The 24725-nt window shown below is 52.4% G+C and overlaps 1 protein-coding gene across 1 annotated transcript in view; it reads left to right on the forward strand.

The window, feature by feature from the left end:
• Window positions 1-694: 694 nt before the first annotated feature.
• Window positions 695-24725, forward strand: part of LOC128722028 (calcium-activated chloride channel regulator 1-like) — a 39770-nt gene continuing 15739 nt past the window's right edge. Inside the window, exon 1 of the mRNA XM_053815839.1 lies at window positions 695-883. Within this exon, the coding sequence (XP_053671814.1) occupies window positions 695-883 (189 nt within the window). The remainder of the gene's footprint in view (window positions 884-24725) is intronic.

The following is a 24725-nucleotide window of genomic DNA, read 5'->3' on the forward strand; positions in this document are numbered from 1 at the left end:
GCAAATTCGGTAACCATTTCTTCTCGCCTAAAAAGGGGTGGAAGAAAGCACACGAGTTGCTGGCAAAAAATCGACAAATATTGCGCCTCCTTTGCCTTCTTCGATCGTCGCGGGTCCGCTCGATGAAGTGTGGCCGATTGGTTTGTTTGGCCTGGTGCAAGTGAGCTATTGTTTCCATGACTACGCGTGTCTCGCCGCCCTAGAAGGAGGTCGATTTTGTGTTGCCGTGAACGTCGTCATCGCCACCGACCCACCACGACCCGTGGGCTGGCTGTGTGCCCGATTATATAAGTGAAAGTGTGTTGCCCTCGGCCTGTGTGACTGTGTGCCGTGGGTATTTTAATATTGTTTTTATAACACTTTTCAACTGTCACCCACCCACGGAGGTCCTTTCGGGTGAATCCTGGCGGTTTGAAAGTGAGCTAAAACCGCGGAAACGATGGCCAACCGCTAACTGAAAATCGCTATTCCTGCGGAAGTGCTAAAGCCCGGGGCCTGACCGAGCGCCGCGAGTCATCGCAAACTGAGTGCGGCCTTAGATTCCTCGCTGGTCTGGCCTGTCTTGGTGGGTTCTTAAAGTGAAACTTTCTCGCCTCAAAACCGACACCGCAAAACCCAAGTGAAGCGGTTCCTCGCAAACGCACAGGTTCATCGATTTATCCACACGAAGCAGCTCCTGCGCCAGTGAAACACGATGGCAAGGGCTTCAGTGCTACCGTGGGTCCTGCTGATGGCCTCGGTCGCACTGTTCGGCCTTGGCGCACCGTTTGCAAACGGCGCATCATCGATCACGGTCGAAAAGTCGGCATACAAAAACGTCGTGTTCGAGATCCGGGATAACGTCCCAGTGGATAACTGCCAAACGATACTGCAGAACCTAGAGGTTAGTAGACAACGAGTCCATCATCGTTTCTTGTCAGCTCTGCAGTAAGCGCTTCCGGAGACGCCACCGGAAGTGTCCTTTCGGTCAGGTGCACCCTTTTTCTCGCCTTTCTCGCCTTTCTCGCTTTTCTCTCCATTGCACTCGGCATTGCAGGCGCATTCCGCGGCCCCACGTGGGGACGCATTCCGAACCGAGCCGGCCAAGGAAGACTGCACTAAAAATGTAAACAGTCATTTATCTTACACTTTAGATTTATGTTCCGAACCGGGGGCCTTTTTCTTTCCCATATGGTGCGGCATTCCCGTGCATTGTACCCGCAGTGCCCTGAAGGGCTAGCTCGACCGTCGAACCGAGCTCGAGCCCTGTCAAACTAGGCAGGGCGTCGAGGTTCGCGCGGAATGAAATGGGTGCGACTTGACACTCGCGCACGGGCAAGGTTGAACGCTCAGTCGCGATGGAAATATGATACCGGCAAGCTGGCAGGTTGGCCGAAATGGCCGCGTCCCTACCTCGACATAGGGTGACCAACTCTAGCTGGCGGAATCAACACGGGCCGCCTAAAGGGTTGATGCTCGACGAGGTTCGCAGCTTCCTTCGCCAGCGTCAAGTGACGACCCGCATCTGACCTTTTGTTTTACGACCCAGTTTAATATTTAACGATGTAGCTTCACGGGCCGATATCGTAACATCCCACTGCTGGGACAGAGCGCACCTTTTAACGACAATTTTGATTACATCGCGGACCGAGCGTTCGATTTGGAATGTTGCGAGTGGTGATAAAAAAGCGAATGAAACCAACGAAGTCGCTGCACCCCTAGCGAGATGGTTCGTTGCACTGGCGTCGTCGGTGTACATTTTATCAAAATTAAGCCAACGAATTGCCGTGCGACGCGTGCAAATTGCAGGGCAAAATGGAGAACGATACCATTTCTTTTTTTGTTTTATTTTTTTGGTGCACCTTCTGCACTCTAATGCATCCCGCTATCCAATCAACGTCACTGTCAAAACCCGGCTCCGAAAACTGCCGCCCGGATTAGCACACGGTACGAAAGCCCCAATCTGGGTGTACTCTGCGCCTGGCCGCTAATAGTGCGGCCTCGCAGGTGGTAAAGTCACCAGCAGCAGCAACCTAATGGACCGACCACCGGAGAACGTTCTAAATATTTTCCATCGCACAGGAACGACCCCGGGAGCTCAGCGTCACGGTTCGCTGCACCAGGCCCGTTTGTAATTACTCGCCCATGCGGGCAACGTGCGACCGACACTCTAAAATGCGAGCAGCCGGAGTGCTTTGGGTGTGTATTTTCCGCATTTTCTTTTTTCGCTCACTCGCTTGAAATAAGCGGGGTTTTTTTTTTAAAACACAGCCACTGCGCGCTACCCATCGCTACAATGTTTTTCGTGGATGATCGCTCTCTGGGCATGATTTATTGGGACTACATCAAAATTGAACATCAAACGGCCAGCCGGAAAGTGCGAACGGCTTTAGCTGAAGTCACCGGCATCAACGGCTTTGAATAGACGACGGGATGTGCACAAGGAAAAAGCCCATGTTGCCTCTATCCTTCACAATCTGGGGTCATATCTCCAATCAACGGCTCGGAGTGGCTCGCGTTGGACCATGTACATCCATCATGGCAGGTTTTTGGGAGGAAAAAGTAACCCACTAAAAAAGCACCCCCATCCTAACGGCCTTGTGGCATGGGTTTTCGGTCGTTCCATCATCGTACTTTTCGTGGGTGCCTATGTGGTGACGGTATAGCTCGGAAAAAAAAAGCCATCCCAACCCGACCTGATTGATTTCGGCTTTGAAGTATCACATGCGTAATTGATTTGTGCGCCATTTTTTTTTCCTCCTCCTCTTCCTCCTTCTGAATATCCCTCGCGGCTAGATGCAACTGACACTGACAACTGACTGCCAGAACTGCCCGAAATAAATCACCACCACCGCGGGCATTTGAATGCCTGCCCGAGCATAAGCGGCGGTGAAGCATCTGCCGTAGGGTTTTTGGGCCATCAACGTGGGGCAAAAACCGCCACATTTATGCTCGCACGATTCGCCCCCGGGATGGTTCGTTTTCGTTTCGTTTTCTTCTCCAGCATCCCCCAAAGTTGGCTTAAGTTGGCCCATTTCCAGAGCCGATCGTTAGCGTAAGTATAGACGGGCTTCGGTTATGCCCGGCGTAGAAGGAAAAAAAAACAGTTCTCAGGGTTTTTGGCCAGATTTTTAAGTAGTACCATGCTGGCAAGCCGTACTCGTACGCGATCCGCGATTATGGACCCATATGGTACCCCCGGTCCGGTCGCTACTCCAATCCTACACCTCATCAGTGGCGTTCGCATGCGCTTCGTATGTATATTAACCCGCTTACGGGTTGCGGGCAGCCATCCACAGCTACCGCAGCAACATAATGAAAACACATTTTCGAGGTTAATGACGGCACCGGCTAAGCTGCTCACTTGCTGCTGCCGTGGAGCGTCTTCGACCGCTAGCGGCCAATTTTACACGCTCTAATCGCGGGGAAATCGATGATCCAGCGTACCGCTAACTATCGGTCGTTTTTCGGTCCAACCCGAGGGCTTGCGTTCCACACATTATCCCTCGCAAACGTGCTCGCTCGCACAGGAGACATCTTCGAGTGCTTCGACAAACGCAGCCGCAAAAGAGTGGCTTTGGGAGGCTGTGGGAGGCTAAAAAGTGGGCCACACCAGGCTCCCGCTCGAGCGTGTGTGTCATCGGGAACACGTGGAAAGCTACGGGAGCAGAAAACAAATTATCACCACCCGCGGTAGTGGCGGAACCATCAGCAATCGATGCCTGGTGGACGGTTTTATGGACTGGCGCTCCGCTTCTTTTTTTTTGGCAATTATCACCTCGCGCAACGCCCCACCGGGCCTAAGGGTTTCCAGTACGGCACAAAGGGCCAAACTAGTGCAGCACACGACACCCAAACCCGTCCATTAGCAGGCGTGGTCCGGCTCCGTGGCCTAGAAGCAACCCATCCGTAGCCGAGGTGCAGCCTTCGCTGGGGCCACTGCACGGTGTGACTATCGCGATAAATCACCGGCTCGGGCCATTCCCGAGACCAGAGAAAAGCGCTGACTTGGCAGCACCGCTCAAGATCCTCCGGCAACGAAAGGCCGTTTACGGTGGCGGGCTGAGTGCTCGGAGGTTTCCCGAGCGCTCGTTGCGGTGATAATTGGTTGTACAATGTCGTCTTAAATTCAGCTTTTTGCTTGGCGCAACCCACCAAAGAGGCTACGGGTGGGTTTCTTCTCCCGATGTGACCTACTTAGCCCGGCCAGCTTTCGTCTCAAGCGGTGGCGAAGGATAGATTTTTACCCTTGGCTACCCGGCGCATGGTGGGATGATTCTTTTTTTTTTTCGTCGGTCTAATTTATGAGTGAGCTTTTCCAAGCACGGACTTGAAGCAAAACCAGCAAGGACTTGTGCTTTTTGAGTTGTTTCAGTGGCGTTTCTTTCCTTCGTTGCGACCCTTCCCATCGAGAGCGAGGGAAATGGGTTTTCTTGAGGCGTACGGTCTCCCATCTCACTTGCCTACGAGTGCGAGCTCGGTGTCGGGAAAATTAATCGACGTTCGTGTGATGTTTGGCCAGGTTCGCACCAAACAGTTTCTGCTTCTCGTGGCACGCAAAATGCACCCCAAAACGGCCACCCAGCTAGCCGAGCTCGCTGGACGGCATCGGAAACGGACTGGGAACTCCATAAATCAGACTTGCAAGAATCACTTTTACGGCGGATCTAGCCTTTCATCGGTTCGGGTGACTAATGGCACGGTGTAATTTAGCGTGAGAAATTGTGTAGCCCGTGTTCTGCCTCGCACCAGCACACCAGCACCGGTGCCAGGCAACCAGCCAACGCCTTTCCGAGCAAGGATGCCTTCGCCGAAATCGCTCGCTCAGGGGCTGCATGAATAATTGCGAACCGTGCCGAGACGCCGAAGACGACACGCCAGATTTTGCCCTAATTAGTTGGGAAAGTAAACAAATTATCCCTGCTACGCTAACCTCATCAAAGGAAGCGGCACTTCCGGCTACGCACGGATTAGAAGCGAACGATGCAACAGCCCCAGAACCTCTTGGCAACTCATAAAACTGTAATAAAAGCGGACTCCTTCCGTTCTTATACCGTCCTGACCGCCTAAACCACCGCTCCCAAAACGCGCCCCAAACGCGTCGTCGGCAGCGAAAGCACGCACTTTATTGATATTGCTGGGCCGTCTGCTTCTGGCACGACGGTCTCGGCCACTTAGGGCAACCTCGCATAAGCATAACTTATCGCTATCGGGCGATCGCAAGTCAAATATAAAATAATAATTGCATCGTGGCTTTACGATTTTCGATGGCTCATACTAGGCGAGGACCACGGAACTGTCGCGCTTTCCCAGACTCACCATCGCTCTGGTCCCTCGAGGATACCGGCAATGGATCAAATTGATCGCGGAACGACAATTTTTCTTTTATTATCTCCCGCCTGCTGTCCCGACGCCCTGTCGCCATGGCCGAAGCATTTTTGCCAGCCATTTCCCGTGCCGTATTGGCTACGATTTAATGCCATTTATGTGGCTCCCTCCGTGGTCGGCTTGTGAAAAAACGGCAAAATAAAATAGGCAATCTTTCCTAGGCGCGGGTGGCGCTGTGTTCCTGAAAACACACCCCACCGGATTATGGAACCACAGAGAAAGGCACCAAAGGAAGGTCCTCCATCGGCACAACTGCGCGCAGCATAAACATAGATTGAATTTCATTTATCCGATTTCTGTCCCCGGCCCCGGGATCGAGCCCCACCGGGTGCACGGTGAACGGATCGCATTGGCCACAGATGGGTGTCTCAAAGGCGGACGCGCGATCGGAAGAAAGTATGCGAAATCAATCGTTCACGGAAAAGGAGGCAGCGAAGAAGGAAAAAAAATCCCCTCTCAACCGACCGGTGGCGATGATAGCTGCCCTTTCTTCTAGCCAACGAGCGCGAGGCGTCCCTAGCGAGCGCATATTGTGAGCTTTGATTAATTTTTTTTCTTGCTTTCGCTTCCTATCTCCACCTGCCTGGTGGGCTGGTTTTGGCGAGGAACAGTTGCAGCTAGAGATTGTTGTTGGAGGCCGTTTGGTCCGATTCGGTTTCGCTTGGCGCTATCATCTTTCCGGTGATATTTGAATCTTTGCAATTCGCCTGCGCCCGATTGCGGTCGTGTTGCTCCTGAGACTGCACCGGTAGCGGATATCTTCGCTCACGATTGTCTCATCCGGCAACCGAACGACCGGCTTCGGTGGTTGGAAGCTGATCTCGACCAAAAAAAAAAAAAAAAGATCCCCAGCCACCGGACACTGGCTGGAAATATTCACCGTAATTTAATCAAACACGGACACCGGTGCTTTTCCGGGGGCGGGAAATCTGCCCAAAAGGATTCGAACAAAACACACATCCCCCGAACCGTGGGGAGGGTTTTTTGGGCGGTTGGAGGTCGATTCGAGATTGAATGGGTTTGGATTTCCCAATTTTCCTATTTTCTACCTCTTGTGTTCGAGTTGAGGCGCCTACCTTTGGGCCGCAAAACTCACCCACACACACAAACTTGATGGTTTGAGGCAATAAAAAAAAGAAGAACAAGTAATGGTTCCATCCATCCATGCATCCACCCATCCATCGAGGATAACGGCCGCCTCTGCCCAAACGGCCGAAATGGGCAATCCGCATTTGTTGCGCTCCGGTAAGCGACCAAGGGGAGTGAGAAAATATATGTAGACGTGTATAGAGAAGGAAAGCAATCCTTTCAACTCCAAATACCCAGAAGGGGATTTATCGGAACCGAGCTCGATGGGGCAGCACAACATCAAAAAAGGCAAATGAAAAGCGGTCGGTGGTGCAAATAAAAAAAAAGAGAAATAAATCCACCGCAAAAGAAAAACCAGCACCGCAAGCCAGCACAAAAGGACCAGCCCACTTGCTTCCCGCTCGATGAACCGAGCTCGGGCTCTGATCAACCGATTAATTCCCATCTTCCCGACCGGTGCGATCATGCCATCGCAACAGCGCTATCAGTCAACCACCGGTCGTGGCTGAAGAGAGCACCAAAACCCAAAGCAAATCGCTCCCGGTATGGTAACGCATATCGTGGGCTTACACCGGGTTGCATAAGACAGCATACGATTGGCATTCCGCAAACGGCAGAAAATCCGCGCTACCTGTGCCATATACGGGCATCGATGGTCCGGAACGAGCCAAGATCCATCTTTTCGTTCGCCGTCAAGTCTCGCCATTCACGGGCGAATAAATCTGTCACGAGGTAAAAGCATGGAAACTAGCTCTCCCCACCAACGATGGCCATCTAAGTAACGCGACAGGATGCTTCGGGAAAAGCCCAAGATGGGCACCCGGTCACGTCACGCTGTCTAGCTTGGTGGCTCACGCTCAGGTGCATCCCGTTAGGGAAACCCCAGCGGACACCAAATTACCGAACGTTGCGGTTAGAAATGTAACCGCACATTCGACATGGCGTGCAATGCTCATCCTTTCGCCGCTGTCAACACGGCTGCTGGTGCACTCCATTGCAAAGCTGTTGGCGTTTACACCGCACGAATCCCAGGACGGGCTGCTAACGGTTGCCACAGATTCTGGCGTGTCGGCACGATTGTGATCATCGGTGCTCGAGATATTGTCACCAGATCGCTATCGTCGGCTTGGTGGACGGTTTTCTGGAGCACGACCGTCAGCGAAACGCGACTCCGCAGCCCACAGTAAATAAGCGCAGCGTTTAGTGAAACAATAAGCCACACTTGGCTGAATTATTGCGTTTACGCGCTCCAATTGCTGCGCGGGTTCTCGAGATTCTCGTGCGCTGCGTGCCCGTGTTCTCCTTTTTTTCCTTTTTCGCGGAACGTGTCTTTCGGCGGCGTTCTTTTCACCGGTTCCAACCGTGCAGTGGTGCATTGTGCACGTGGGTGCAATGCGAGAGAAACTCGAAGCGCACCGAGCTCGGATGGCGTGCCCGTAAACGAGAGCCCATAAATCCACGCTGTGGAACGTTCGCTCGCGTTGCGGTGAACGTTCATCTTTGGCGACGGAACGCTCAAGACGCGCGCCTTCGAGGGCCCTTCGACGAACCTTTCGTGCGACCGGTTCCGGTGACCGGCGATGATTAACGATCAGCCTGGGACGTCCTTCAGCGTGAGCAAGAACGATTGGTCCACCGAGGTTCGGCTGGCACGGACCCGGTTCGATTATCCGCCGGGCGGGCGTTATGAATGGTTGATGGATTTATAATCGGCCGTACGGGGCTCGGGCAGCACGTGATGCTTGGATACAATAAATTTCGAAGGCGATCGGAGTAGGCGAAAACTCATCGCACTCACTCGAAACCCGGCTCGGAAAGCCCCCACACATAATTCGCTCGATGATACGGTCCATAATTGGCAGCACGTCGAACCGCTCGGTGTGATCGATAATGGGAATGTTCCGCTCGGGCGCATCCGCGTTTGATTACATCTCATAAAGGGCGGTTTTATCAATTTTACCTCCCACCGGAACTACCGCCTGGTTGGACCGCATGCTCACATCCGCATGCTAACATTTGGCGTGCCCTAGCACCGTAACCATCGATGCCATCTGCGCCGTGCCGTGGAAAAATGAACCAATTTTGGGTGCTGAGGGTAGGCCTAATTTTCCACTGCAGCTTACCCAACCGACCGACGCAGCCAATTGGGGCTTGCGAAACGGTGGAAATTCCTGTTGGCATTTCGGTGGTAAGTGGAAAATAATCATCGCCCTACGCCAACCTTCTTCAGCCCCAGCGCTGAGCATCGTCATCATCGGCACCATCATCATTTAACGAATCGCGGCTTAATTCGTATTAATTATGATTTTGGAATCGATTTTATTTTTCATCTCCCCGAGTCCGTTTTTCCGTCTCTCCCTTTCGCTATTCGTTCGGACGCTGATTAAACGTCCACGCGGCGATGTGCAATGCTGGCCACGGCTTGAGATGCATCGTGGAGGGAAAATTGGATCACGTTCACACAAACCCCACCACCGAGCTCGTTTAAGGTTGTTTGAGAAACTGGCCTTCTTCGGCTTCGTATGCACTTTTCCACCTGAGGATCTCCACATCGACGCTTGCTTAGGAACGAAGGAAGCGGAGCCTATCCACCATCTCGCAGCCAACGCACAGCCCGCTCGTAGACAATCGATTTTTGATTGAATCGACCCAACTCGGGGCTGGAAATCACTCTCCCAAGCGATACGTGGGATGGTACCTTATTTGGTGGAAAGTTGATCAACCGTTCGATCGATCCGCCGTTAGGCCGGCTGGAAAAGAAGATGTTAATCGCATCGATCATGCCGGCCCGCGGATGACGAAGCCGTACTTGTGCACGCAGGCCACAGCCGAAAAAGGGCACTGACGCGGAGTGTAGGGGTTTTTCTTTTTTTTTTTTTCAATTAACCGTAGGAGGAAGTCCCCGAAATTCGAATCAAGCTCAGCAGGCCACAGCATCTTCCCCACGCGCTAACAGTACATCGGGATCGATGTACGCCAATGTTGCGGTTTCAACTAGTTTCTGTCGGTGTTCCACATTCTTCTGGAAAAGAATGGACGCCTGCTAGAACACTGCTATAGCACGATCGTCTTTCCACACAGTTTTGGGCTCATTACTTTGTCGACGAAAAACGAGCGAATTAAAATGAGAAAAACGCGGCAGAAAAGAAACGCCAAACAACGTACCGAAATTATCATACTGCCCTGTCTGCGTAAGACGCCAGCCAAACGCCAACGATTCGGCTCTTCATTAGAAGCACAAATAGCACCCCGGGACGAGCAACTTACCGAGATCGGTGGACGATTATCCTCCACCCGATGAGCTGCAACGGAAAGGGCGATTCAGTACCTCGGGGCTGCAGTTGCGCTTCGACCGCTCGAGTGAATGTAAAGTTTTTACGACCCCAAAGTACACGGACGGGCAAAAAACCTGTACGCTCATCGCCGACATCGGGATCCATTTAACTGCATTTAGCTGGCGAAACTTTTAAACTCACATCGATACTCGAACCGAGCCCCCGGAAGTGGGACCGGATTCAATGGTCGGGGGAAAAGTTTTCCATTTTATTACGCTCACCCTCGCGCTCACGCACCACCCTCTCTTTCGAGGTCGAGGGTGAACTCTGGCCCACAACCGCCCGGTTGGTTGAAGAAACGAACGAAACATCTAAATCTTCGCTTCATCATCACCAACGGCAGTAGCAGCAAGCGGTAGTACAATGCAACGATTGTACAAAGCGTAAGCAACGGTCTTGCGCCACAGAATCCGCTCCAAAGGGCGAAAGGTTCCGACAAGCCTTTAAAAGGCCAACGCGGCCCGTCTTTGGATGGGCCTTTCATCTCGTGGGCAGCAGCCAACGCAACGTAACATCTTCCGGGACCGAAAGAGAAGCCTCAATGCCCTCAAATGCCATCCGCCGGCGGATGAATGCGGCAATCGGGCACATCTTCGAGCGAGACGAGATGGGTCTGCGCTTCATTTAAATGCCAAAAGTCGTGACTATATTGTTTTACATGACATTTTTTTTTTTACTCATCTCCATCACTGCCACTGGGTGCTTTGGAGGTATAAAAGAAAAATCTCCCATCGGTAGCCCCATTGAATGGGTTTGCAATGTTTGCCTGTTTCGGAGACATGGATAGAAATGCGAATCCAAACACCACGATTGCCACCAAAGTGGGAGGAAATGGGAACGAATGCCAAAAAAAAACAGCATCATCCCACCAGACGGACATTTGGCGTTGCTCCGTGACGGGCGAAAGAGTTGCGCTGTCATTTGAGGAAGCTACTCGACTCCTTGGCACCGATCATGCCGTTGGATAGCGCAGCAAAACTTACCCCTGATTGATGGCAACCGATTTCGTCCGCGGTAGATTCTGCAAGTCAGCCCAATGCCCTAATCCTTCTGCCTGTTTAATTGATGATGAATTGATTGCGGATGAATATTTACACGTGACGATGACACGCGAAACAGTAGCTGACAACTGCGCGGCAAGATCTGGTGGCAGTTGCGTCAGTGTTTACATTTCCATTTGGCCGCGCGTTCCAGCGACTTCGCGGAAAAGTGGGTCACGCGTCGAAAAACGCGCTTAAGCAACGCAACACAACCCGTGTGCGTATGTGCCTCCCCCGGGGGCAAGATAAATGTTGTCACTCATAACTTTCCGCACGCGTATTATCAATAAACCCTTTTGCTCGCTCGGCCCGTGTGCACCTGTTTGGCGCTTGTCATGGCGAGTTTAATCTTCTTATTCGACCATGCATCCGCGTGGCTTGATCCGCCGGGAGGAAAACCATAATCCACCCCTTCACGATGATGGGGAGCGCAAAGCTCGGGCGCGTTCGCACCTGTTCATCCGATTTCCCAAATTGCATAAATCACACTCACACTGTTTTCTTTTTTTCTTGCTGCAAGGAAGTTCGCGCGAGAAATGCAACCTGCACCGCACCTGGCACTCGTGCGTAAGCTTATAATAAACCATTTGCACTCCTCGCCAATAATTCAACAGCACGAGCAGGTATTATGCACTCGCGCTCCAGCACCGTCATCGGCTGATTATAATGATGATACCGCGCGAGTGCACCTGTCCGGACGCGTGTGTTGTGATGCGCTTTTCTGCATACGCTCGGTGCATGGCGAAAGCGAGAGGTACGCGCGAACGAGAACGCGAGTGTGAAGAAAGAAATCATCCCAACGGAGAAACTTCACTACGGTTCAAAAGTTTTGCTCGCACGCTCCTCCACTGGCGCTTCGACTTTACAGCTCGCTCACATCTTCCACGGAGCGCTGGTTTCGGGATCACGTCCAATCAACGTCACCTTCTACGCGGACGCAAAGCTCTGGGTTGCATTTGTCGTGCCTCTGTCGTTAGTGTAATTAGATTTTCTAAAGCCCCAGCCGGAGCGCGAGCATATCAGCATGCGGAAAAGCATCCGAGCTTGATGCCGCTGCACATCGCATATGCCGGCTGCAAACGTGTGATGCATTTTTCAATCACTTCATAATGCAATAAATTACCCGTGTGCCGTGGATCTCGGGATCTCGTAACGGCCCACCAGATACGTAAGTAATTAGAACCGAGAGTGCTTGCAAAAACCGTTGGCTCGCAATTCTCCAAATCGGGCTCGTTGCACGAAAACGCTTTATTCCCGCGAGTTTCGCTGCAACAATCGCACGATCCATCTGCCAACAACCGGGCACTGGGGGCCTGCGTTTGCATTTCATCGCGGCGGAAGGTCTGCTTGCTTTCAATTAAGAGCCGTCGGGCCGTTGGGGTCGTTGACGTTCGCAGGTTCGAGCCCGATCGAAGGGTGAGAAAGAAGCTGCACGAAAGAAAGTAACGCTCGCCGTGGCTCGCGGATGGCCGAAAAACGTGGGGCACTTAGGCGGCGAGTCTCATTAAATGTGAAGCAAAGTGTTTATGCTAGCGGAAAGCCCCGTCAGCTGGGCGTTTTAGTGGGCCCGCCGGGACGAGCGCGCAAATAGTTGAACAAATTCTTTAATTGTATGCTAAGGGAACCGACCGAACCGGAGCGGCTCTGGGTTCGATGGAGAGTCGGACGATGTGCTGGGAAGCCCTTGCTGGCCTTCGCGAGCGATAGCCGCACAGGGAAGGCAAGGGATAATTGAGTGAAAATTGTGAATGGAAAGCCGACCCGCGAACCAGGCGTGGAGGCGTTCGTGACGGCGCAAGAACCCGTAGCGCATTGGCGCAGCGCGTCGGTGGTGTAAAGTTGTTTGGTTTGTACACAGTTTCCACCGTGATTATAATGCCCGGCTTTATTGCTGGGCCGGTTTTCCCGGCTTGGTGCACAAGGTTCTGGGTACCGCCATGCGAACAACGAGCGATGCATTGCGATGGTTTTGCGATGATGTTCGCGTTGCAGAAGTTGGCGAAGCGACGCATCATTTTCGTTCTTAATGCCATTCCCGAAATCGTTTCCAGCCCAGGTTTCTCCGTAGCCTGTAGAGCCGGGCGTAACTTTGAACTCGATTTACTAGCAAAGTTGAGCGCTTTTCCTTCCACTCGCAGTCGTAATCCGTCCATCCATCTCGTGCTGCCATATGGACCGTTCACGCTCACGGTGCAAATTTTACGGCCACCCGTCCGTAGCTCGTTGGCGGCTGGGAAGCAACCGAGAAGAAGCGGCAACAGTCCTTTGCCGATGGCCCGCAGTGCGGACACCGTGTGGGCTGAATCCGGTGCTGGAAAACCCGGCCGGGCACGGAACTATTTTCCAACTTTCCCACCTCACACAACTTCAACGGCAGCTATCCGAGTGTGCGTCTCCGAGCGATGGCTAAAATCCTTGTAACCGCACACGTACATCCGACAAGAGGAGCCTTATCGCTCGCCTTCGCCCTGACCGAGCGCGGTGAATGAAAGGATGCTGTTTCTGTTTGATATTTGAACCTTGTGTTTCGAAGAAGTCTTTTCAGAAGACATTACACCGCTGCCAAATCGAACCAGCGCGCCGATCTGGCTGACCTGTTCGATCGTTCCGTACCATTTCAAAAAGCCCGTAGTAGCGCTCGATAAAAGGATATTAAAATTGCATTCAATATCTCGGCGCCGATTTGTACACATTTCTTCCTGTGCCGGGTCTGACTGTGCTGGTGTTTTGACCGAATTCTCGGAGTGCTATCGCAAACATCCAAAAACCCGATGGTCTTTACGGACGCCGCAGGGGCACTTGCCGGGTATTTCCGTGAATCACAAAATAGATCCTCTGCCCGAAGCGCACGCTAAAACACAACTTTCGATCCCCAAGACCGATGGGGGGGGGGCGCTGAAAAAAGGACTGAAAACTTCAACACATGCCTTCTGGGCACCTGCTCAACCCGTAAAACCCGGCATCGGGCATACCCGGTACGACTGCTCGGGCATCTGGCCAGATTTAGCAGCACACTCACCTTCATTCCACCGGTTACTCGGCAAACGATACGGGCTGTTTGCTGATCAATAGGAAATCTCTCAATTTGAGCCGAGCTCGGACATGCTTCCGAACGCTTCCATGCTTCCAGAAGGAACTATGTGATCGAGGTCAAGCTGTTTGTCCGGACGCTCCAATAGCTGGGTTCAGATTTGATTACAAGTCAATAAAAGATAATGAAAGATCCTAACGATAGCTGCCCAGCCGGTGCTGCACTTTACCGATCACTTACTCAGCCGGTTTCGGGCGAACACGCAAATGGGCCAGCTCACCGCCCAGCGGGGCCCAGTATCCTTGAGGGTCTTGACTTTGGCTCACCGCGCGCACAGGGCACTGAGCGAAGAGAGGAACTTTTAAACGAAAACTTTCCCACTTCAGCTACGTTTCGCTCGGAGAATGATGATTTTCGGAAATGAAAATTAAACCACAAGGTTACCACCCTTCGCCGGCCGAGTTGCACTTCTGGAAGAGGGTCGCTAGCAGACAGGTGCCAGCTGGACGGTTGGACGAAAAGCAGCCACCACGTGAACACCACTTGTAGTAAAATTTTACAACCTTCCTCCCCGAAAATCGGCACGGAACAGGAACGATGATTATCGCATTGCAAGCGATGTACGGTGGGTCGGCTTTTCCGAACGGCAATGCACTTTTGGCACCGATCGGGCGCGCCGGTTGGGAAAAGCTGCCGTAAAGCGTATTTATCGCCAGGCAACAACTGGTTGGTTCAGTTGGTTCGGTTGGCCAATGGTCCGGTGACACGTGCAAGATTGAACCGTGTTGAATGCCTCCTGGTTCTGATGGCCCAGCATCCTCTTTGGTTCGGAATCGGCAGGCGAACAGTGTAAATGGCAAATAACTGCCGCCAGGAGCTTCACCGACGATGTTCTCGGCATCGTTGCATGCACACATACGTGAAGCATGGGTGTACGTACGTGGTACTTTCCAACCGCCAACGCCTGTGATGATGTGCTACACGGTTGGTTCGAAAGACACAAAACGCCGCAGGACGACGCTCGGGCGCTCATTTATCCATCGTGCAGGAGTTTCCCTTTTTCTCTTTGTTTGATGCCATTTCGATAATGGTTGTTCACAAAGCTTTGCTCGGACGTGGGCATCTTCGCATAAACGAGGGAAATCTAACCGTGAATTTCGTGTTTTTGTCTCTCATTACAGGTACGTTCGTGGGGTCAACGCTGCCAACCGATGTCGGTGTGCTATTAAATCCAATATTTTAATGAGCTCCAGTTCCTGGTACACCGGTTTTTCAACCATTTCCACCTGCGCCCATGCGGGTTTTTGGTGCCCACGTTTTTTTTTTGTTGCTGTTGAAGAACAGAGAATTGCGTGAAAACCGTTCTAAGGATGAAGTAGGTGCAACAACAACAAAAAAACCTTCCTAACCCTTCCGGACCCGGGTAAGCATGCGGCAATCGTGCCGTTCCGTACCAGCACCAGCTGACGACATCTACGGCACGGTCCGGTGCAAATCCGGTGCAAAAAAGCGAAACCTCGGTTCCGACCTGACAGGACGATGGTAATCTAATACTTCTCGATCCTCTCATCCGTCCGGCGCCGCTCTACACCGGAAGGCCGCTCACGCCATCCGTCAGGCTGCTCCAGGCCAGGCCGGCGTCGCATTGCAGGCATACGGTCCGAGAGATGCACCGACCGACCGATCTTGAGCCATTTCTTACGTTTACGTCTGCCCGTTCTATGGGCCGTAATGCGCCTAACCACCGCAAACCGAGTACGCAAGCCGGGTCGGGTGCGCTGTTTATGAACACTTAAAAAGCCATACGCAACACCGCAAAGGGGCCAACTCCTAAAACAACCACTCGTTGTACTTCTGGCGTCGGTGGCGGTGGTGGTGTTGGTGGCACTGATGCTGCGCCTGCAAACCCACACGTTCACCGCCGGAGACCGGAAAATTCTTGAGACACAGTGCACAGTGCACCCCACTGTTGGGTGGGCCGAAAGCTGAGAGCCACTGACTGCCTGCCGAGGCTCGCCCGTTCCCTTTCTATTAGCCCGCTCTTGGTGGTGTCTTGCGCTCAAGTGGAACCAGAAGTAAAACAACGGCGAGAAAAAAAATAAAAGCATCAGCAACAACGGCAAACCGAAAACAACATCATCTTATGTTCACTATTTGAACAGCACACACGACAGCAAACTCGCTCGTCCGCGCCTACGAGCGAGTAAAATAAATCTACCATGACGTGGGGCACGAGCGAAAGAGAGAGAGAGAGAGAGAGAGAGAGCGAGAGAGGATAAAAGAGGGTGGTAAGGAGATAAAAAAGCACCCTCCAAAACCACGACTGCACGATCAAGAAAGGGAATGGGCATCCATCCGCCCGGGGTCTTCCTCGGTTTTGCCAGTCGTGGTTTTTTGTTTTGTTTTATTTTGTTTTGTTTTTGCTGCTTGCTGCCTTTTGGAACTCCAATTTCCCCTGCAAGCAGCGTACGGGGCTACCAACGCAAAGTGTTTGTTCATTTACATATTTTTCTGTCACTCGGGTCGAGCCCTCCGAGAGCCTCGTAGCCGCAGTCAAAAGCCCTGTTGCCAAAGCGAAAGTTCCCAATTGCCGGGATGCGCTTGTTAGGCGCACCGTGATTTCTAAATGCGGATGTTTTTCTTTTTCCCCGAGCTCCACACCAAAGGTCGATCCTGGACGGGTAAACTTTTGCCCACGTCCTCACGGACGACACCGTGTTGCATGCATCCCGAACCCTAACGCGCGTTTTCCGGCATTTCGTGCGAGAATTTTCCGTCCGTTGCATCCTGGCCCATTGGGGGCATCGCATTTCCCATGCGCTTCGACGCGCTCAAATGGGGTGCATAAAATTACGCCCCGCATCGTGGGGTCGTTTTTGTTCACCGAACAGTTTGCTGGGAATTGATAATTTTAATTGCTGCTTCGGACGATCGATTCGTTCCGGACTCTCGCTCCTGCCGCTGGTGTGTGGGTGTGTGTGTCAAAAGCGGTTCGACAAATGGATCAAATTATGATCAATCGCTTTTTAATTCGATCACTCGGCAAAAACTGGCGAGGCGGGCGTTTCAAATCATTCCGGATGGTTTCCTGCTGAGGGCTATTTATCATTCGCATACGCGCCACGTCCGGTCGCAGCTGTTGCCGCTTGCGTTGCTTTTGCGTGCACGCAAAGTGCGATAATCGATACTTGGGCGATTGGTTGTCGTTTTTATTTTTTTTCTGTTTTATTTCATCAACCCCCGGTGCGGTGCTCTCAATGATGCCCCCGGGACGTCCACCACCGGCTGTGTGTGCAAGCTTTATCAACCTCTCGACGCGGTTAAGTAAACCAATCCCGAAAGCCGAAACGTGCAAAATGTTCCGAGCATGGCACTAGTAATGGATCCCAAAACGATTCAACCCTCGGCCGGGGTGCCCTTATTTGGTGTGGGGAGTTACGCGCGTATGATTTAAGAGCGCCGAATGTAATCGATCGACTACGCCCATCCACTACCCCCCCCCCCAAACGAGCATCCGTTTTCCGCAAGCACCATCGTTGGGGGGTTCGTTTCCGGTCGGTGCGTTTTATTTTACGTTGCGTTGCGAAGGCCCCTACCACCGTTTGCTGTGCTTCGCGCGTTATTCAGCTGCTGCATTCATGCTCAACATCAAACGGACATACTATGCTCGTCTGTGCATATCTTCGCGAGCCGCCACTTCGACCGGCCAGCCCTTCTATTGAGGGCACACCCACGTCATCCACCCGCAGCGGTGGCATTGTGCGCGCTCGAATGAAGGTAGTTTGTCGTTTTATTAGCATCACAATAAACACAACCGTCGCATCATCGTGCGCCCTTTCCATTCGGAAAGCCCCCCCATACGGGGTCAGCTGAACGGGCTCTTATGGATGGGAACGAGCTGTCGAAGAACGAGCGACGCCATGAAGCTGAACCAGCATTCTCGGCGGTCTCGGGGGGAGGTTTATTTTTTAATCTTTCGTTGGGGTGAAAACGAAAGCGTGCGCGGCATATTAATGTGCTCCCGGTTCCGGTTTTGAACCTCGATCTCGCTGCCACGTCACTTTTGATCGCTTTACGAAGTGCAAAATCGCGTCCGAATCGGCTCTCGTGGTTTCTTAGCACCTTTGGCCCCAAACCAAGAAGGCCTTTGGCCCCAACCAAAATCACAAATTCGTTCACGTTCTCTACAACCGGCGAAAAGGGGAGGAGACCTCGCTACGGTTCGGGGAACAATTGAATGGCATTTGCTTTACAGTAAAACGTCGCAATCATCATAAAAATTACTGCCCAAGCCGTCGTAGAGCGATCGCTGTCGTTAAACGGCGCGTCGTTGTCGTCGCGTAAACCATCGCGCTATTTGTTCGCGGCGCAACTTGAATTGGGGGGAGTGGAAAATGGATGCAGCCCGTTTTTCGCACTAGCCCCAGCCCCAGTCCTCCCAAGCGCACCGTAAATTGTGAGCGAGCGAAAGCCCTCGATGCAGCAGCTCGGCAGCACGCCATTTACAGCCAATTTTGCAGCTTTTACAACCACGGGTGGCTCGTTATCGCGGAATTTCCACCCTCCCGGAATGGGACGAATTTCCACGGCGATAATTTATGTATCGAGCGTATCTCGTTGCGTTTGCTAGTTCCGGCGCACGTTGGCGTTGGGAATGGTGGTTGTTGCGACTTCCCGTCCGATATTATTGTTACCGTTCACCCGCTTCGATCCTCGTTGGCCCAAGCATCCTCCTGACGCAACCAACAACTCGGTTGACATTGACCACTCGACGCTGTGGCTGTGTGGAAAACCAGGTGGCGGAATTTGCAAACCCCGATCACCGACCGACCGACCGAATGCAAACTGGTCGCGGCTAATCGACAAACTCGGCACCGGCACGGGCTATTTCAACAATTAGCCTATCAATCAGTGCATCACGGTGGCCTATTTGGCCTGGGCCGGTGATGGGGCCACGGTCGAGCACGATGCAATACCGATGCAAATCGGACCTGCAGCACCGTTGCATGTGGCCCCGTGATGCACTTTCAGCCCGAGAGGGAGTGATTGTCGACCCGCGGATGCTGGTGTGCTGGTGGAAATCCATTCGAGGTGCAAGCGAGATGCAAGCGAAACTTGCGCCACCACAGCCATAATGGGGCTTGCACTTTTGGGAACGGGTTGTTTTGCTCCCTAAACCACCAAAGCCTGAGAAGCGCTTGCTCCGCGAGCCTCCTTTTGTAATGTCGATATCTCGAGGCTCTTCATTCTGATGAGCTTTTAAGTGCGAGCGTACAAAAGCCGGACGCACGCAACGACTGCTGGATTGGAGCGTTATGCTGTTGATCGATTCGGATACGGGTCGGGATTCAGTCGAGCCGAGCCAGAGGGCGATGATTCGCCGATTTTGGGCCGTGAACGGACTGGAAGTGAACTTCCAAACAACGACGCAGGCGAGAGCTACATAATTCATATTCCATAATCCACCACCGGTGTCGGACAGGTTCATTGAAACGGCTTCCTGCCGCTGGCGATGATCGCGAGATACTACGCGAGATCGCGCACCTTCCTGCTTTGCCCTTGATGGTGCTCGTAATGAGCTCGACCCACGAGCGCTGCAAAATTGCTCCATTTCCCGAGACGCGCATTCCCACCCCTTCACGATTACATCACTTTCATTCGAAACACATACATCATCAGAGCCGGCACCCGTCGACTGGAGATGAGCGATGTTGGACGAGGAAATGGCAGGAAAAAAAAGCGACCGACCCCGTGCAGAATCGCACGAAGCGTAGAAACTAATTTATATTTTCGATTTAGTTTAACGTCCGAACGAAATTGAGCATTCGCGGTCTCTTTCTCGCGCACGTCATCCTTCCCAAAGGGCGAATCGTTCTGGCATAGCCGCGTGCTTTTTCGACTCGTACGCACGGACGGACTCCGGCCAGCTAGCTGATCTTCGAATCGCCCAATCGCTAGAAGCCCCCACGTAATGGCGATAATTTAACACGCGCTTTGCGCAGCAGGCTTCATCCGGCTAGGAAAACATATGTGCCCGATAATTGCCCAACGGCCATCGATGGGGAGCTCGAAGCCTGAAAAATGAGGCGCATCGGTGTGTGTGTGTGTGTGTGTTTTCCGGGCTTTCCGAGATTCGTCTCTCTCTCTCTCTCTCGCGGGCCATTTCGGGAAGCCTACGGGGCAAAGCCAAAATCTGGCATCATAAATCCCTCAAATCGAGCGAGCCCAGGGGAGCCAGCCTGGGGAGCCATCGGAAAACCGACCAAAACCAAGCCAGTGAAGCCAGTATTATCCGGCGAATGCGTGTCTCCTTCGCTGACCGCGCGTAATGTGTTCCTGGAAGCTGGTGGTGGTGGTTTCTTGCGTGAAAACGGCTCGAAAAATGCCAACCTTGGTGCACAGCCCGCATGCCTCAACCTCCACGAAATGCGAAAGTAAATAATCGAATGGCACAAAAAATCCGTGCCACTGACAGGCGCAAGCCTTCGCTTCGGTTACCACAGTACCGGGCCGTGGGCGTTTGCCGGGAAAGGACGGCCCAGCGCCCAACGAACGCCTGCTTTCGACAGGGGAAAGAGTTATACCATTAATGGACTAATGCGCAACGGCCCGGGTCCATCATAGACCACGGTGGTTCGGCGAGGAAATGGAAAACGGCTGTATATGAATATTTATGCTGCTCGAGAAAACACATTTGCCTTTTGTGTACGTGCATTGGCTCGACCGGGAAGAACGAAAGAGACCCCCGTGAGCGTAAAGTTCTCGACCGATCACTCGGGAGGAGGGAAACCATAGCAAGGACGAACGAAGGCAGTTTCCTTTTCGGAAACACTATCTGCACGCCCCGGTCTCGCCTCGGCGCACGGTTTATTTTCACAACCAGCAGGAACTTTCGTCGACACCGGCTTCGACGACCGAACGAAAGCCCACTCAAACTCTTTCGACTGTCCTCGCCAGCCGCCCGGCTTCGATCTGCTGCCGTAATCGAAACATTCATATTGATTTTTTAGGCTTCCTTACGTCAAGGAGTCTTAAGAATGGATTTCACGGCTACCGAACCGATGGTGGTTCGATGAGAAAGCGGGAAAAAAAAGTAAGCCAACCAGGAAGGAAACCAATAAACAATGAGCGAACGCTCACAAAAGACGACTCCTCAACGAACGACGGCTGGCGCAGGTGTAATAAATTACGCTTACGTGGGGGCCGTGCGTGTGTCCACACACATGTACACGCACACACACACCGCAAGGAAACACTTCTTCATCGAGAATTTGTAGCGCACCCCATGGCAGGACTTCTGGCTTTATTTTTCGCCTTCCTCCATCGGGGATCTGCCACTTGCGTCGGTTGTTTTCCAGGGAAGGAAACGTGACGCGTGGGGTGTCAATTTTCCGATGGGAGGAACGTCTTCGCATGGTAGATCATAAATTTGCCAACGGGGCCGAGATTGGAATCGCTCCTCCTGGGAAATTTCGAACCGAGGCGCGCGCGCCTTGCAATTTCGGGAGCTTTCGTTCGGGAGCCGCATCCTTGCCGTTATTCTTTTTATTTGTTTATTTTATTTTTATTTTTTGCTTTGCTTCCCCTCGACATTGCCCAATTTGCTCTTCAAAGTCAAACACGGCGCCAACGTTCCGGCCAACGCTCCGGAGCTTCTGAGGGAAATATAAATGAAGCCTACCCTTTTCGCTTTTCTTTCGTGCGCCCTTTGAAGAAAAAAAAAACCCCACACGTTTGCCGTTCTGGCTCGGTGGAAAATTCGCGTGAACGGTGATGAAATGGAACGTCACCCCCGACTAAAGGTCGGTGGGGCTTTTATGAAATTTTTGTAACTTCAAATTGAAACGCCGGAAAAAAAAATAATAATAATTATACGCGATGGAAAGACGGGCGTAGGATGGTTAAGAACGTAAATAATTATTTCACATTAGCTCAACCGCAAGCGCACGCAATACGTTCTCACGGTATTTGTGGACCCATTTTCCATCCATCCCTAACCCAAAACGGACGATGTTCACTTTGCACCCGAGTAAAAGGAAGCCGGTTTGTGCAAAAGCACTGTGAAAAATCCTTCATCGTCCTAATCTTTGGGAACTTTTTTTTTCGCTCTCACCTCGATCGGTCGATCGATCGTTTTGGCAATATCCCTGCAAGATTTGTTACGGCCAAATGAGCTAATCCGCAAGGAAATCGTCTACCTGCGCTCGGTTACACGGCAAACGTTTCAAAGTGCAAGCCTAATCCATCAATCATGGATTCCCACCCGACAGGGACATCGGTTTCACCCTTAAATTCGGTCGATAACCGAAAGCAAGAAAAAAAGTTAAACACATCCTCACTTCCGTCAAACGGTAGACGCACCGGCAAAGATGCGTATCGTTGGCCTATCTCGCTTCTCCTGATTGCCCCGACATGATGCAACATCGAGACGTAAATCCTTTCTTATCGCTGGCTGCCGCCTCAAGGAAGCCCCGAGGGAGAAAAAACTACTTTCTCGTGCTTGTGCTAATCTACGGCGAAGGTGAAGCCTCCGGACACCTTTTGTCGATCGACCCGAAAAAGGGAAAAGGAAGCGCATTAACGGCGGCGGAATAGTGCCGACGAATAGATGGATGGATAGATGGATGGATGGACGGATGGATAGAAAGCTTATCGCTCGGTAACATGTAACCAACAAGAACCGGACAGAAAGGAAGCCTCGAGCGGGATGGATGAAAGAAGGAAGAAAAACAAGTAATGCACCATCCGATCTCGGCACACGGGAACGATCCGAAGGAGCCGTCAAGCAAAAAAAAAAGCTCCTCCAAATGGAGAAACCACCCCTACCAGAAAGACGGAAAGGAAGCTCTTTACGACTGTGGGCCGAACCTTAATTTAACCTGACCATACCTCGGCGAGTCGGCAGCGGAAAGACGCGAGCGCGCGCTCGCACCCCGAAAACATAAATATTAGATTAGCCGCGTGTAAATATGAGAAATTAAATTGAATTTCCTGTGTGAACCGCATCCGTCGGCCCGGCCCGTGGTGCGCGAAGGTGCGTCAGGCGCCATCTTGCGCTCCAAATACACCGAATCCGGCACAAACGGAACTGACCCCCGGATGGGGCGCACCAGTAGAGTAAATTCCTCGGTACAACTCGGTGCAAGATTAGCCGCCGCCGCCGCTGGGGAGGGCTAAGTAAATAGCCAGCTTAGCTGGTTTGTTTCTGTGAAAAACGCGCCCCAACGACGAAGCCGTCGAAAGTCGCTGGTTATGCAAAAGACACACGCAAGGATGGGGGTTCCTAATTTGTCGAGGCAAAAACTGAGCCAACAGCAGCAGGGGCCACGCGGACAAGCCCATTAACCTTTTCGGTCCATCGGTTGCGTCCGCGGTTTGGTCCGCTTCGTCAGGATCGTCGCGGCGCGCAATCGCCGGAATTGGTGATGGTGTAACATTTTAATTACGGCTCGTTTTGGCCCAGCAAAAAGTGACCCATCCATCGAGCGCCCTGGCGTCTCGGGTTGGGATGTGTTGGCATAAATCAGCACCAGTCACCGGGTCACGCTGAAGGCATCCGTGGGCAATTTGTCATGCCAGGACGACGGTTACAAATATTCGCCCGGTCCTACCCGGGGGCAGATTTCCTAAAGCAACCCGTTTGTTTTCGGTGGCTCGGTGATATATTTAGCGAATTGCTACCGTACGCCCCCAATCACGAGAAAAGAACGCGAAACATATCACTCTCGGAATTACGGAGCGTCTTGTAATGGTCCTATCCGTTCGCTCAACGAACCCTCTTTGTTGTTCCATTCCTCCTACAAGCGGATGGGTTTTGGTTTTTTTTTCTTCTCACGCCATCAAACCAGCTAGGCTGATGGTGCTTCCGCAGCGGCGCATAATTCACAGGATCTTATTAGCCGGCATCAGTTTCCGTTCCACCGCACCGTCGGGACCGTGGTTTTCTTTTATTTATTAAAAATGGGAACCTCTGAAAAGCCCGCCTCGCCTCTCAGCAGGTAATATGAGACGATTCTTTCCCTGCTCGGGAGCTCGCTGCTGTCGGAATGTTTCCTGCCACGGGAGCCGGTCCTTCTGGTGGTATGCTGCATCATCTCGCGACCGGTGCGTGTGAGCACCGAAAGCCCAAACGACGCTGCGATCGCTGCACACCGGCTACGGACACCAGGTACGGACCGAGAGCCGCGAAGAACTTCGAAGAAAGGAAGCTAGGAAAATTGAGCAAACTAGCCTGATGGAACCTGATCGGTTCGGTTTTCGTCCGGTCCGGGATCGTTTAGCTGCCGGTTCTCGTGGCGGCCCATTTCCCAACTGCGCTCGAACTGGGTTCGATCAAATTTCGTCAAGAAGTGGACCGCGTCGTTATTATACACTCTTTTTTTTGTGAGGCTTCCTTTCGAGACGCTGCTCGACATATGGTTCTCGCACTTGCCCAAAGTCCGGTGTGGTATCGAGTTTTTGGATGTTCCAACCGCCGCAAGATCGATCCACCGCCACAGTTGGTCATCGCGCGCCTCATTGGCAGGCTTCGGTCGCCTCCCGTGGCTACGATTTCTTGTGGTTAAACAGCTTAACCCCGCTCGACCAGCGCAATCTCTGGCGCACGATGGCTCGAAGCACGACCGAGTTCCTGAATCCTGAAATCGGAACCGGCAAGCCTGGTGCCATGGCGTACGAACTGGATGAGTTCAGGCATAAAAAATTAACACGAAACTCCAACGAATCTTTGGGCCCAACAACTGCCACCGTGTGCGAGTGAAGAGTTGGCAGAAGACATGGAACACCACCAGAACCGCGTGATCTCGCGCCTTCACTCGCAGGCTCACACGAGAAATCGCGCCTGGCCATCGGGGCGACGTGCGG

Source organism: Anopheles nili, chromosome 2, assembly GCF_943737925.1.
Source record: "Anopheles nili chromosome 2, idAnoNiliSN_F5_01, whole genome shotgun sequence".
NCBI lineage: Eukaryota > Metazoa > Arthropoda > Insecta > Diptera > Culicidae > Anopheles > Anopheles nili.